This window comes from Gracilinanus agilis, chromosome 6 (genome assembly GCF_016433145.1).
Source record: "Gracilinanus agilis isolate LMUSP501 chromosome 6, AgileGrace, whole genome shotgun sequence".
Classification (NCBI taxonomy): Eukaryota; Metazoa; Chordata; class Mammalia; order Didelphimorphia; family Didelphidae; genus Gracilinanus; species Gracilinanus agilis.
Window position 1 is genome coordinate 74,634,179 of NC_058135.1, and position 16,072 is coordinate 74,650,250.

The following is a 16,072-nucleotide window of genomic DNA, read 5'->3' on the forward strand; positions in this document are numbered from 1 at the left end:
AAGGAAGGAAGGAAGGAAGGAAGAAGGAGAGATTACTGTTTATATATAGAGTTGTCTGAGAGATAGTGAAAGGAATAAAAAGATAAATTACCACATACCTACATTCTTCTCTAAACCCTCACTTAGGGCACAACTTTGAACAGAGAGTAAAGACAATATGATACTGTGACAAAGAGTACTGGTTTGGGATACTGAGTGTTTAGCTTCAAATCCTATGTTACCTTGGGAAAATCACATAACCTCTCTTGTCCTCTCTTGCTCCAAATGTAAAATGAAGAGCTGAGACCAGGTAGACTCTTTCCAGCTTTATATGTATGTTCTTGTATGGAGATGGGAATGTGAGGAAGAAAGAAGTGCAGAATGCTTCTCCACTTAACACTTTCGGCAGCCTCTAATTTGACTACAAAATGAGATCTTGAACTTTTGGAAACAAGATGTTTAATCCTTCTTATACCCCTGGTTTCTAGGCAGTGTACATCCCCTAGCTTTTGATACCTCAGTGATTTATTTTTGGAAGCAGCTGGCAACTGGACTAAGATTTTATTATTTTTTAAATTATCTATTTTGGGTTTTCTAGTTGCTAATTATTGACGGGCAACAGTTGCGATCTGACCCAGCTACTGTGATGGATGAAGTGCAGAAGTTTCTAGGAGTTACCCCTCATTATAATTACTCAGAAGCTTTAACGTAAGTCTATTCCTGTGAATGATTTCATTTGTTATTTGAGAATATAAATTATCACTGCTAGATATATACATAACATCATTAATAATGGCCAAAAGTTCATACTTCGGTGAGCTGCTCAAAAACAGTGATTTCCATTATTTCTGTAGTATCTCTTTTTGGAATAAAAAGGTTTTCTGATGAGTTACTATTAGTTCCCTTGGAATAATAACAACAATAATAATCATGATTTTTACTTGATTGCACCTTAAGTTTTGCAAACAGTATCAAATTTTATCTTAAAAGGAGGCAATGAAAGTATTAGTATCTATTTTACAGATGGGGAAACTGAGAGTGAAAGTGTCTTGCCTGGGGTCTTACAACTAATAAGTTGGGTCCAAGTCTTTCTAACTCCAAGTTTAGTACTCTAACTATTCTACCATAAATATAACTATGTAAATATCTCATTGAGGTATAAAAGTGACCTTCAATTCACAGATTTACCAATGGATTTCAAACTTTGCCAGGTTTTAATAGTATGAAAAAGCTTTGAATAAGGAACCAGGAATGGTCTTCAAAAGGCAAATAAAAAATTAAAAAAATCAAAAGGCATTTTATATTTGATTCTAGATATTAGGAAACCACAGGAGTTCATTGTAGGATTGTTCCTGAAACAATTAGGGAACTACAGTAGTTCATGAAAACCACCCACCAAAGTTACAATCTGCTTCAGTGGTGAGAAAATTCCTTTGATGACAACACAGATTCAATCCACACATGTGTTAAATATTGATTTTGTGCAAAACATTGTACTAGTATTCTACAATAGCAATATTAGAAATAGTCTCTGCCTTCAAGAAGTTATTCAAATAAGAGACATATAGAAGAAATCCATCCCTCATGTAAACAGGCCAGGAAAACCAAAAGAACCAAGAGATCTTATGAAGGGGAGATGGTCAACATATACTCTTGGATAAGAGAGGGCAAAAAGGGTGATGACTATAAAAGACATCAGAATTTAAAAGTGTGAGGTACAGGAAAACCTTGCTAGAAGTAGTTTCAGTTGAATGAGGAGGTCAGAAGCCAGGCTGCAAGAGACTGAGTTCATAGATAAAGAGAAAGTAGAGAAAAAGAGAATAGTTTTTCTTTTCCTTACTATTTGGCTATTAAAGAGAAGAGATATAAGACTATGGCTTGAATGAATGATTGGATCCATCAAATGAAGTTTTTCCTTTTTCTCCATTTTTGTTTCAAATTAGGGAGACCTATGTATAAATGTTGGCAAAAGGGAAAATGTATGGGAGGTGGACCAAATGGTTTAAGGACTATCTCCTATGCCTAGAACACTCTATATTTCCATATGCCAACTACTGACACCCTGCCTCCTTTTTAAGATCTAAATAAATCCCACCTTCTACAGGAAGCGGTCCCTATTCCCTCTTAATTCTGATGCTTTCCCTCTGCTAATGATTTACCTATTTACTCTATTTATTTGTTTGTTTATTTTTAATATTATTAAATATTTAAAATATTTTTCTATTTATCCCATTTCTATAGCTTGCTTGTATATATTTGTTGTATTTCACCTCCCCTATTCAATTGTAAGCTCCTTGAGTGCAGAGATTTGTCTTTTACCTGTTTTTGTATTTCTGGAGCTTAGCAAAATGGCTGGCACACAGTAGCTACTTAGTAAATGTTATATGCATACTATATAATTTATACAACATCTATCTATCTGTCTGTCTGTCTATCTATCTATACCTATGTCTATATTTAAAACCTACTAGAAGTGAAAAAAGGAATTTTTGGTTTGGGTTTCTTTTTAGACTTGTCTTTTGAAAAGAGAAATTGGTTCTTCATATAGTATTTCCTTTATGAGTGTTTTCCCTACATAAATGATTTCATGTTTAGACTAATTTGGCAGGTCCTTAGCCATTAAATAAGCAAAACATTCACAGTAATTTATTCAAAAATGTCATTCAGACTATTTACTGATGCCCAGACACCTGCCTTTACCCATCTGCAGTACTTTTGGTCCTATTTTTTAAAAAATATATCCATATTATTTACTATAAATAATGGTTCGGTAGTCAGTAAACACACACATTCACAGACTAAAGGACAAGAGAATAGAATTTAGTGGAGAAAGCACAATTGGAGGTGTGCAAAATTTCATCCATAATGATATAGGGATGGATGAAGGTAGCCCTCCATCCTCACCTCTTGAATTGGAACTGAAATCAGCAGATTAGGAAGACTCCAGGCCTCAATTCCCCTCACCCCCAGTTTTCAACTCTGACTGTGAAATCATGAATTAACTGCAGTCAGGAAGAGTCAGACGCGACTGAACTGAACAACAAAAAGTGATTATTAAATGCATGCTGATTGATTGCTCATTTTCCCTCCCCGTGCATTGAGGGAAATGAAGTCATTAAGAGGAGGCAGAGTTTAGTTTATGCCAATCTCACCCTCCAAAAGCATGTCCGCTGCTCAGGTTAGGCCTCCATCCTTGGGCATGTGGGCTGTTTGAGGCTCTGCCTCAGAGCGGATGTTGCATAGAGCAGTCCCTGATCACATTGCTTCTTGAGATCCTCGCACTACCTGAGTGCAAGGGACACATTTTCCACCTAGGTGTCAATTTCCTGGCTTTGTTTCTAGGGCCATATTTTTTCCTTAATTTGGTTAAATATACTCATCCTGAGGCAGAAAAATGCTGTTTAGGGGCCTAGTTCTGCAGTATTTTGCTTCTTACAAATGCCGAGTTGTTTCTCCTCTTGGGAAATTAATGAAAGGAAAAACAGAACATGAGGCAAGGAGCAGATTGAAAAGTCCAGGTTGGAAATGACTCCACCATCAATTTATCCATTTAATCAGTGATTTATTTAATTTTAATTGATACAAATACTAGGACAACCTCGGCTGCAAAGATTAGGTCTCTGATAATAGGCTGGGCAGGGAACTGTGAAGAAAATTCTCCCCTTCTTCTAAATGAGTTCACATATGGGCTGGAGCAAATTGCAGGTGCAGTCATATTATAGAAATGGGCCCAGGGCAACAAAATATTCTGCAACTAATTAACTTTACATCCCAGCCAATTATACTTCATCCTTCTAAAACATCTGCTGAGCAGCAAAAATGCAAACCTTTTCGATGTTTTATGCATGCAGCAAGTCCCATAAGCAATAAATTCAAAACTTACCTCTCCTTTGGTTTTGGCTTTTCTTTGTGTTTTACTGTTGTTGTTTGTCTTAATCTAAAATTCTGACATACCAGGAGTTTAGATGAGATCATCAGACCACGTCAGTAAGAAAGTAAGGTTCCTTCCTTGGGAATACCTTCCTCCATAGGAAGATGCCTTCATTTCTGATACTGAATATACATTCACAAATGTATGTGAACACATGAATTGTGAATATACATTCACAAACAAAAGCAACATTGGACTTAATCTGTATAGAACAAAGTAGAGGGATATTTGGTACCTAAATTAGCAAGTGTGGCTCTTTCGACCAAGCCAGTGACCAAAGAGTTGTTCATCTCTACTTGCTTGTTTAATACATAGACACAGACATTTGTGTGATCCGAAGAGAAAAACAAAGACAGAAAGACAGCGAGGGACAAACAGAGCCAGATAGAGAGAAAGACAAAGAGACAAAGACAGAGAGATAGAGACAGAAATAGAGGGAGGGAGGAAGGGAGACCGAGACAGAGACAAAGAAAGGCAGAGACAGAAAAAAGGAGAGACAGAGGGAGGGAGACAGAGACAGAGGGACAGATATAGAGAGGGAAGGAGAAAGACAGAAACAGAGAGAGAGAGACAGAGAGACAGAAACAGAGTGAGGGAGGGAGGGAGAGACAGACAGACAGACAGATACAGAGAGGGAGAGAGACAAAGAGGGAAGGAGGGAGGGAGGGAGGAAAGGAATGAGATACAGAGGGAGGGAGGGAGAGAGACAGAGAGAGAGAAAAAAAGCAAGAAGGTCACTATCACAGATCAGAGAATATGTGGAAGGGAGTGTATGAATGCTGTGCAGATTACAACTCATCCACTTATTGTCCTATTAAACTCTTGTCCAGATTTTTTAATAAAAGCATTGCAAGAAGTCAACCTCCTTATTGTTGAGAGCACCCTCATTTTCCTAGTTAGTCAAGCTCACCACCTCCGTGTCATACTTCGATTATTGACTGGTGGTCACCCCATACATCCTATCTATTGCCAAGGTTTGTCTCTGACCTTCACCATATTTTCTCCATATGTTCTTTTTCTCCTTGTATACATCAGGTCCTCTTCTTCTTCTAACTGGACTATTTGAACCAACTATTGATTGATTTATGCCTCAATTATCTCCCCTCACTCCCATCAATTCTCCATCCTGCTATCAAAGTAACCTTCCTCAAGTGCAGGTCTGACTACATCATCTCTCCTCTCTATTACTTCCAAGATCAAGCAAACATAAACTTCTGTTTGACTTTCTAAAGTCCTTCATAGCATGGACTCTTCCTCCCTTTCCAATCTTTTTTTTTCTTTATTCCCTCCCACATACTGTGAAGATGAGAGTGAATCTCCCCTTGCCTACTTTTAAATTTAATCAGTCAAAAGTGAAGACACCCCTACTTAATGTTAATTAGGGGAGATTCACAAATCACTTACTAAAGTGAGCTACACCTCCAGAAGAGACTGACTGCCCCTTAGGCAGTGCTAAGCAAATTTAAAGACTGCAATTGGTCCCTGTAAAGTGGAGGAAGAGACAGGAAGGGACACAGAAAAGGACTATAAAAGATGATGAACTTGCTGTCCAAGAGGTTTTCATCCTAAATTTTTGGATTGAAGAATCTTCTCCTTCAGGACATCACCTTGGGAATTTGGTCTTGGTCTTTGGCCTGAATCTTCAGTGTGAAGGACCTGGGACTGGCGACTTGAACTGCTTCTGGTAAGACTGCTCTTGGATCTTCTCCTTTTGCCTGGGACTGCAGTTTTTGGATCATAAATTGGTTGAACTAAATATAAGAAAATGTGGTTGCCGATTTTAAAAATTAATATAGCTCAAGTAAAAAGGACTTTTTAGCAACTTTATTTATAAAAAAATGGGAAAGAGTGAAAGTAGAGAAATGTAAAAGGTGGTTAGAGAAGATATCTAACCTAACGCAGTAAATATTTTCTCTGGCACCTGGCTCCACTCTGAATTAAACAAGAGTTTCACTCATGTGGCCTCCTCCTAGAAGGAGGCTTCTCCGGGTACTAATCTCTCCAGAATCCAGGAAAGAAGGGTCACCTTTTTTTCACTCATCCAATCCAAAGTCCAAAGCTGAACTCCTAGTCCAAAGGGAAAGATCCAAGAGCAGTCTTACCAGAAGCAGTTTAAGTCACCAGTTCCAGGTCCCCACTGAAGATTGAGGCCAAAGACCAAGACCAAATTCCCAAGGTGAAACCCTGAAAGAGAAGATCCTTCAACCCAAAAATTTAGGATGAAGACCTCTTGGACAGTAAGTTCATCATCTTTTATAGTCCTTTTTTATGTCCGTTCCTGTCCCTTCCTCCACTTTACAGGGACCAATTGCAGACTTTAAATTTGTTTAGCACTGCCTAAGGGGCAGTCAGTCACTTCTGGAGGTGTAGCTCACTTTAGTAAGTGATTTGTGAATCTCCCTCAATTAACATTGATTAGGGATGTCTTCATTTTTGGTTGATTAAATTTAAAAGTAGGCAAGGGGAGAGTCAATCCCATCTTCACAATCCACCCTGTGGTCCTTTGGAAAATTAGTCTCCCCAGTGGATCATTTAACATAATCAGCTTATACCTCCAAAAATCTTCTAACTAAAGGTTCATACAATATTACACTTTCTAAGAGGAAACTACAATAGTTAGAGATAAAAAGGAAATAGGAGAGAGAGAGAGAGAAAGAGAGAGAGAGAGAGAGAGAGAGAGAGAGAGAGAGAGAGAGAGAGCAAAACCAATGTTGGCTAGGCACATTGGCAAAAAAAAAAGCCAATTGGGGATAGTCCCCTTTGACATAAAAGTTTATATTCATAATAATTGTGTTCAACCCCTTTTAGTTCAACCAATTGCATCCCAAAGTTCATTCTGGATCTTCTGATGCAGTGGATGTTTCTTTATGGTACTTTCTCTGAACAATTCATTTTCTTGATTCAAGGAGTTAGCAAGCTTCTTTTCTTGAAATTTTTCTCAAACAAAAATTTTAAATCTTGGATTTTATAAAAATTATACAATACTCTATGGTCCATGGCAGTGGCCTTCTTACCTTCTCTCACAATATCTCCCTACTCTGAGTCTTTTCACTATCTACTACGTCTGTAATTCTCTCTTTTCTTCCACTTTCTGGCTTTCTTCCAGTCTTAGTGCTAAGTTTCCTGATGCTCACGATATCTAGACCTTTCTCATTCCCATCTCCCCCTGCACTTTCCACTTCTTGTTTATTGGTATGGCAATCAAATCAATAATCTGTTGTTTCTGGAAAGATTGCTTGAATTAACTGTTCATTTGCCTAACTCACAGGTTCTGTTAATTGACCCCTAGAGCAAATGTCTTTTCCCTGGATACCACTCCCCTTTACCTAAAGCCTTCCTCTAGTAGACTGTTAACTCCTTAAGGCAAAAGTTGTCTCATTTTTGTATTTATATTCCCAGCACTTAGCATAATGAATGGAATTTAGTACTTAATTTTTTTTATTAATTCACTCATTATTTGGAAAAACTAAGGAGAGGGAAAATTTCTATGAGATGTAGCTCCCTGGACAACTAATCCACATATATTATAGATTATCTTGGACAGACACTACTAATGGAAAATGAGCTGGTCCAAAGATGAACAAGAAGAAGAGAATGAATTATATTGTCTTTAGGAAAATGTGCAGGGCTTTTAATGACTCCAGTCTCCTCTGAGAATCAAATACTTGTCATTTTAACAATAATAATCATCTGGTGATGTTGCTGCATTCCTAGTTAAAAAATAGTATATTCTTTGAAGTAAAACGAAAGGTCACCAAAGAGCAGTAGAAATTCATGTGGAAATATCAGCAGCCTACAACAAATGATAAACAAAGAACCTTACAGGATCTAAGGCATTAAAGATCTCAATCAGAAAGATGTATGACAGGATAGAAACTTCATAATAATACCAAAGTATAATTGATAGAGACCCTGTATTCTCTAGCAGACTTTCTCAATATCAAGAAAGCTAAAGGAAAATCTCTACTACTTTAAGTAAACCTTCTTAGGGGACTCAAGGAAGAACACTGACAAGGTTGCAGAGGAAAGACATGGAGGGATTGCTACCATGCAGCAATGGTCCAAGTTACCAATTTACCAATCCATCTATGTGTTATCTGAGACAGACACTAACAATGGAAAATGAGCCAGATCCAGTGATAAACAAGATGAAGAATAGGATTCATTTTGGAAAATACCAATGAAATCACCTATCTGTCCAAATATAGGCAACTTAGTATTAAAATACTTTTTGATGTATATCAAATAAATTAACATATATAAAGCACTTCATAGACCTTCATGTATTATATATATATATATATATATTGTAATAGAGATAATTTGAGGAAAGGTGTGTGGGATAAGAGAATTAAATATATATATATATACATATATATATATATATATGTTGGCTATTATTAGCTGTTACTATGACTTAAAGGTCTATAAACCTTTGGCCTATTTTGTTTATTACCCTGGAGTGTGTTTTTCCAAAATATTGGTGGCTAACTTTCCCTTTGTCCAAGCTTGCATTCATTCAGTTGCAACTTTCTTATGTCTTCTACTTTCCTTTATAGCAAGAATATCCTCCCTGTGAAGATCCATTTCAGGGGTTGTCAAATTGTGGCCTTTAGACCAAATCTGCCCCAAATCCATAAGCAAGGAATAAGACATTATTGTTTTTTATACTTTAAATAAAGTTTATTGTTTTTTAAAAAGTAAAAACCCTTCTTAACTCCATACCATACAAAAATCAACTGGCTCTTAAAGAGTAGTGTGTTGTCTCCTCTATTTATTTAGACTGGTCGTGAGCCTCATTTTTAGAGTAATCACAGTTCATCTTTAGAGGCAATTTGAAAAAGAAAATTGCAATTCGTGCTTTCTGTTTCATTTTCTGCCATCATTGGCAAAAAGGAAGGAAACCAAATAGAATTGGGGACCCATCCATGTTCATTTTCCTTTGTTTCATGGGTTGCCATGGCCAACAAATTCATTGCCCAAATGAATGAATGACTGCCTACTAATAATGAACCTCTGGATGCTGATCCTTAGAAAGAAGACATACCTTTTCACCAGGACCATACTGGAAGCCTTTTCCAGTATGGTAGAACTTGTCAGAGCTCATGCTCTTTTGACATAGTTTTTAAGTCACTTTTTGAGAAAAAAGTATGATCTAAGACATATAAAATCCTGCCTTCCAAACTTATTGGCCAAGTCACCTGGGTCACTTAGCTTGACCTCCTACTTGTTGAAGGGTACGTTAACTCATGTGAGATATCTTCATAAAAATTGCCAAAAATTTCCATGAAGAATTTTTAAAACTTTAGGAAAAATGATTGCTTTTGTATTCAGTACATGCAAAACATTACTCAAGGTGTTTGTCATATAGGAATCTACTACGTGACAGACACTAGGCTAAGTGCTTTACAATTATCACATTTGATCTCACAACAAAACTGGGAGGTAAGTGCTGTTTTTACTAATGTGATGTAGTACAGCAGAGGTGATACAAGCCTTCGGCAAGTGTTCAAGCACATATATAGATTCCACAGTCCAAAATCAGCCACCGTTTCATATGTAGTAAGTTAGATATTTAGGAAAGATGTTGATGCTTCAGTGCTCTAAAGAATTCTTAGAGTCTCACTAATGAGAGTTTGCCTAAATTTTTCCTTTTATAATGTGGAATAATCATTGCCCTTTGTAGATTTGACCCTCAAAAGGGCTTTTGGTGTCAGCTTCTAGAAGGAGGAAAAACCAAATGTCTTGGGAAAAGTAAAGGCCGAAAATATCCTCCAATGGACCTAGAGGTAATTTTTTCCTAATTTTTGAGTTATTTTCTTTTTAAAAAAATCCCCAAGCAAACAGTACTAAAATATGATAATGATTACATTATTATACTTGATCAGTATTCAGTTATTTGCTAGATTTAAAGACATTTAATAAATGCATTTCTAACACTACTAAATATAATTATGCTACAAATACTGGGCATGCCAAAATATTTTCTTTAAAGCTACATAATACTGTGGTATCAATGGTTCTCCAATTGTCTTAGCTGTTGCCAAATAGGCTGGATTCAGAGTGAAGCATAGAAATAAAATTATTATTTTCCTTACCTCTTCCTAAAAATGTATTTTTTCCAGGAACACATGAGAAATTTCATCAACCAATATGTTTCAAAACCTTTGTTAGGCAATATAGAATAGAAATGATATCTAAAACATTTTCTGTCTCTAAAAAGTTTGCAGACTAATTGGAAAGTCAAATGTAATTAATCTACTAGAAAGAGAAAGGATAAGATTTAATCAAATACTAAATTGTGTAAAGATAGACAATAGAAGACTGAGGGCCATAGGTAACAAAATAGTCAGGAAAGGCTTCAAAGAAAAGGGGAGGACTTGGGATGGACCCTGAAAAACCTGAAGGATTCATATAGAGCCAGAGATCTTAATCATTTTTTGTGTATCAAGGACCCCTCTGGCATTCTGATAAAGCCTATGGACTCCACTCTCAGAATAATGCTTTTAAAAATGTAAAATAAAATGCATTGTATTACAAAGGAATCCAATTACATTGGAATACAGTTATCATTTATTAAAAGTCCAAATTCATGAATTCCACTTTAGGAACCCCTAAATTGTTAGGATCATTCAAGGTAGTTATTTGCTCAATTTGATGAAGTAAATTTTGGGACTTTTGAAGACATATTCCTATGGAAGGTGTAAATAAAATACCCATTGGTATCTTGTTGAGAGGACCAAAGATATCTGATTTAGCATCAGGTCCTGGGATTTCCCCAAAAGAAAATGTTTGACTTGGTTTCTTTTGGGGAATGGGTTTCATACTTGACCCTTACCCCAAGATGAATAGATTGGCACAGACTTTTAGGAAGATAGACCTTCAAAATGAGCTAATCTTTTATGCTAATCTATAAAAAGGAGCCCATGGACCTGCCTGGTGGTCATAAGTTCCCTTCTGCATTTTTCATCTAGAGAGATACTAAGACTAGAACAGGGAAGGAAGAAGATAGTGGGTCCTGAAGATGGGGTGTGTGCAGAAAGGAGAGAGCCACTGATGGCAGCTTTGGAGATATTAATCTTGGACATGTATTTACCTAGCTGACTGGACAACAGGAGTTATTTTACCTTACCTCTCTTCAAGAGTTTCTGAGAGTTACTAAGAGTTGCCTCTCCAATAGTCCTAGTAACAATAATTTTTGTTCTTACAACAAAGTATCTGAAGGAAAATCGATATTCTTTATGATGGGACACTATAAAAGGTTTGATGCTATCAATGAGTAGCCCCCCAAACAGACTGGAAAATATCCCTTTAAGTTCATTGGGAAGATCTAGAAATATACTTGACCCATCACCTAAATCATTTATCTCATGGGAAATTCAATTCCTATTTCCATGATAGCATGCTTCTCTATTGCAAAATATCACTCTGGCAATGAAAATCAAAAAACCAAACAAATGATAAACTATTTCTCTAGATAAAGGCAAAGGTATTTGGGCAGATTGTCCATATTGATAAAAACCGATCAATGTGACTTTGATGTCTTTAATACCTGCTCCCGCCTCATTCTCCACCTCCCTTGCATAATAACATAATAAGAGAAGTCAAGCAATTAATCTAGCTGGAGTAAGACAAAATATTAAGAGACAAGCTACCAAAAAACACAGATAAAGCTATAGATCTAATCAGGAAGAAAATATGTTATGGAACCAGACAAGACTCCCCTTTTCTCCCATAGAGTTTTAAATTACTTTCTATCACTGATCCGATTTCTTTTTTAGTAGCTTACTTACAGTGCTTTCACTTCATGAACTAGAATTACTGATAATGCCTATCTCCCAAAAAACATGCAAGAGTTTTATACAGTTTTAACCAGGCTTTATCCAAACTCATTGCTGGTGTGAAACTCCTGCCAATCTTTCCCACCATGATGAACACCCTACTCCCATTCATTTATATAACACACAAAGCCCATGGAGAAGTTTCTACTTAATAGCTGTCTTGTTGTCATGGCCTTTGAAAAATGTACGTGGGCTAATTATGCCATTAGATGACTCATTAGAAATCACTGGATACTGTTAACTGACTGATATAGGAGCAGATAATTTAGCTTATTGTAGGATGTTAAACATTTATGCTAGATAGATGTATCATGGAATCCTCTTTTAACATAAAACACCAATAATCATCAGTAGAATAAAAGGGGAAAAGCTAGACACTGGGGGTGGAATAGGGATAGAAAGATCAAATAATGTGGGAGAGACAAGATGACAAATAAAGGTGGTTAGATGTTTGGGGGTTCTAGAACCTTCACAAAAATATAGAGTGCCACCTACTTAACTTTTGTTTTTGCTTTATTTTGTATGTTTTCTTGTCACACAGTCTAGAGCATTCCTCTCCAGTTACTACAGAGATCATAATGTGGAATTATCCAAACTTCTTCACAGACTGGGGCAACCTCTGCCATCGTGGTTGAGACAGGAACTGCAGAAAGTAAGATAGCACTGGAAAGAAGGACCTTAGCCTCATATGACAATTACCTTTATTATCAAGACTAAAAAACAATCTACACCTTATACTTCCTCAATGCACTCGTGATTGTCAGTAGAGGACTTTGTGAATAATTTTCTCTATATCTTTGTGAAAAGAAGAGTCAAGAAGAAATATGAAAAGAAGAGAAAAGAGACAAAAAGAAAATACATTATATATGCACACACTGATAATTACTAGCATTGATCAATTTCTATATCAACTTTTGGGAAACAATTCAAAGTTATGTGGCATTATTCAATATCCAATCTGGGACTCATGAGATAGTTCAGTTTCTCTGTTAACCAGAAAATTCCCAGAACTGAATGTACAATTGGTAGCCTTCATCATTTTTGAGGGTCCAATTACAATCTGTCAGGTTGGGAGCAAGGGCTCAAAATGTCTATCAATTCATTTTGAGGTTGAGAGTAACCCAATGTCTGAATTCAATGGTTCACTGTTTATTTTCTTTCATGTTGTATAATTTTGATATAATTATAAGAAAGAGCATCTTCCCACACTCTATTTGTGTATTTTAAACTTCCATGATTTATAGACACCGGCCTCCCTGTTTTTTTGCATTTCTTTCGTGTGGCTTGAGAGCCTCCATGAATTCTCCTGATTTATTATAGAATGTGAAGTAAACCTATGTGAAGTAGACCCAATACACAAAGACCCCTTTATCTTTTTTACCCTCCAAGGAAGGGAGCTGATTGAAAACTGTATGAACTTTTCTGAGACAGATGCATTTGTTGTTGTTGCTTTTTAGCCTTTATTCCTGCCACTCTCCATGGGGCTTTTCATCATGGTTGTCTAGATTCCCCAGTGCCCATGATCATGGTTTGAGATGTGATTTCATATTACATACTTTGTCATAATGTTTCTGGTGGATGTGAGACAATCATTAGAGGGGTCCCAAATTCAACCAAACCTAATAATTTGTGCATGTGTGAATGGAGAAGGGGAGAAGAAGCTAAATTTTGTTTAAAAAAACTGAGGATTTGGGAGTCTGTTTAAAAGTATCCTAATATACATACCTCTCATCCTCTCTAAATTTGTTAGATTGTTGAAAAAGATCAGGATTATAAAAAGAAAGAAAATATCCTAAATATTCCTTTATTTTGCCCCTTTAAACATTATTTCCTCATGGATCAAAGGCTATGACCCTTTTCAATTTGTGTGTTTTGTTGTTCTTTGAAAATTCTAGATGGGTGTTATTCTACCTACCATAGAGATTTCTTCTAATCCCTTTAGTTAACTGAAGTTTAATGTGATTTTGTGAATCTATGAAGTGCTACCTACAGATAAAATTACCACAGGCCAATGAGTCACGCTTTCTTTTGTAATATTAGCTATCAACACAGGTTTTATGCTGAAGACTTTTGTTGCAGAACAAGACTTTTCCACACTAGCTGGAACTAGGCTTTGTTGATCCTGTAAACAATTTAAGTAATTTTGCTGTAATATTACTCATTATGTAACTATTGGGAACTTGAGAGACCTATTTTGGGGAATCCAACAATTTTTTTTAAACCAGACTATTTTTAATACGAAACTATCAAGCTTAACTTTTACTTTATTGGGGTTTTTCCCCCTCAATTTAATCATGGCTTTGATTTCTGAATCACACCATACATTTCCACTTCAATGTGATAGGAGTGGAGAGGATGGGCACTTGGGTTCTTGTTAATTCCATGATATGTAGTGATAGTAATTTTTAATAAATTCTAATGGTTTTATTGTGCTTTTTTTCAACTCAGCAAATATATATTGAATACCTTGATGAAGGATACAAAGACAAATAAGACATGGTCCCTACCCTTCAGGGAATTTATTGTCAGAAATAGATGGCATGGAATCAGAGATTAAGTACTGGAAGGAGATTTAGAAGCAAGAAAAGTCACTTAGGTGGCCCTAGGTTCAAATCTTGTCCTAGGCTCAAATCTGATCTCAGACACTTCCTATCTGGGTGACCCTGGGCAAGTCACTTAACCCCAATTGCCTAGCCCTTACTGCTCTTCTGCCTTGGAAATGATACCTAGGATCAATTCTAAGGCAGAAGATAAGGATTAAAAAAATTAGAAAACTAGAACCATGGAGGTTAAATGACTTGCTTGATATTACACATATAATGAAGTATTATAGGTGGAGCTGAACCTAGGACATCGGACTCCAGACCTCCTCATCCTACTGTACCATGAAGCCCTAAGGGTTTACTCTTTTTTGTTCATCATCTTTTGTTGCGTGGCTCAACCACAAGGTTCAAACCTATATGCCTTCAGTGGTTTGGGTGTCTATCACTGTATCATTTTAATTCAAGTGCAAGCCTGTAGCAGGACTCTACTTCTTTCTGAATGCATGTATTTCTGCTCTCATGTTTCTAGGATTAAATGGACTCATTTGCTAGTCAACTCTGCTTGCAATCATATTATAATTTTTTTTCTTATGAAATGTAGGTCATTCTTTTTTTTCCCATCTGGGGAAAAGGGCATATTTTATATTATAGCAATAAAGGGGAAGAGGGAGGAGTCATTCATTATATACATACTTTTATTTATGTGTGTTTGTATATATATATACGTATATATATATACATATACAAGGTGTTCATATATTCATTTTTCCTTCATTTAATTAACTTAATAACATCAGCTCACTATCATATTCTATTTATCACTATAGTTCTATTTTTTATTTTAAAAAATAATGCATAGGGAAAAAATTAACATATAAAATCTAAGAAAAGATTTGTCTCCCCTTATAGCTATATAATTTCAGAAAAAAAAGTTTCTAGGTTTAAATAAATGTATAAGTATACATAAATAAATATGTATGTATGTATGTATGTATATATATATACATTTATGTGTGTGTATATATATATGTATACAGGTATATACATACATACATACATCCTGTTTTGGTCATTAACAAATCAGAAAAAAAATTTTATTATATTGCCTTTTGAATGTCAAAATTATATTTTACATTCATATAGCACCTAAAAGTTTACCACAGCTCTATGAAATGGGCAAAACAAGTATTATTACCCCCATCTTAACAGAAGGCTCAGAGATTTCAAATGCTGTCCCCCAAGATCATGGGGATAATAAGAATAATCTGAATTTGCCCCAACAGCCCACTACAGTGCCCAGCCTGATTTGTAACAGGGCACAAAGTAATTGCAAGTTCAGTTAATGAAGGATTTTGATATTTCAGGGCACTACAATCTTTACCCACTGGACAGTTCAAGATTGCATAATCAATGTGAAATTTAAGTGATTATTAATATTTTAATTAAGCCTTAACCCATTTCCTTGATTCAATTAGAGTTATATTCCAGAGAGAATCTATCAACAATCCCTCATACAGGCTTAATTATCCTTCTTCTCTAAATGCTGCTAAAAAAATCAAGTTGTTTCAAAAGAAAAAAAAAACGTGGGGAAAAGGGAAATAGTATTCCTAATCATATACATAATTGCCCTTCTTGAAATTCATAAAGAAATCTCTGATGCACCACATGTTGTTATGATATAATGGAAAAATATTATGGTGAAAAGTATGCTGTCTCCTTACTGTTGGCCAAATAGCTCTAGGGATGTGACATGGAGGGGAAACATAATGAAAGCAAAT

The 16,072-nt window shown here is 35.9% G+C and overlaps 1 protein-coding gene across 1 annotated transcript in view; it reads left to right on the forward strand.

The window, feature by feature from the left end:
* The window catches only part of LOC123251912 (bifunctional heparan sulfate N-deacetylase/N-sulfotransferase 4), a 349,513-nt gene extending 336,539 nt beyond the window's left edge, over window positions 1-12,974 (forward strand). Inside the window, exons 10-12 of the mRNA XM_044681239.1 lie at window positions 578-687; window positions 9,597-9,699; window positions 12,293-12,974. Coding sequence (XP_044537174.1) covers window positions 578-687; window positions 9,597-9,699; window positions 12,293-12,412 — 333 coding nt within the window. The 3' untranslated portion in view covers window positions 12,413-12,974. The remainder of the gene's footprint in view (window positions 1-577; window positions 688-9,596; window positions 9,700-12,292) is intronic.
* The last annotated feature ends 3,098 nt before the right edge of the window (window positions 12,975-16,072 follow it).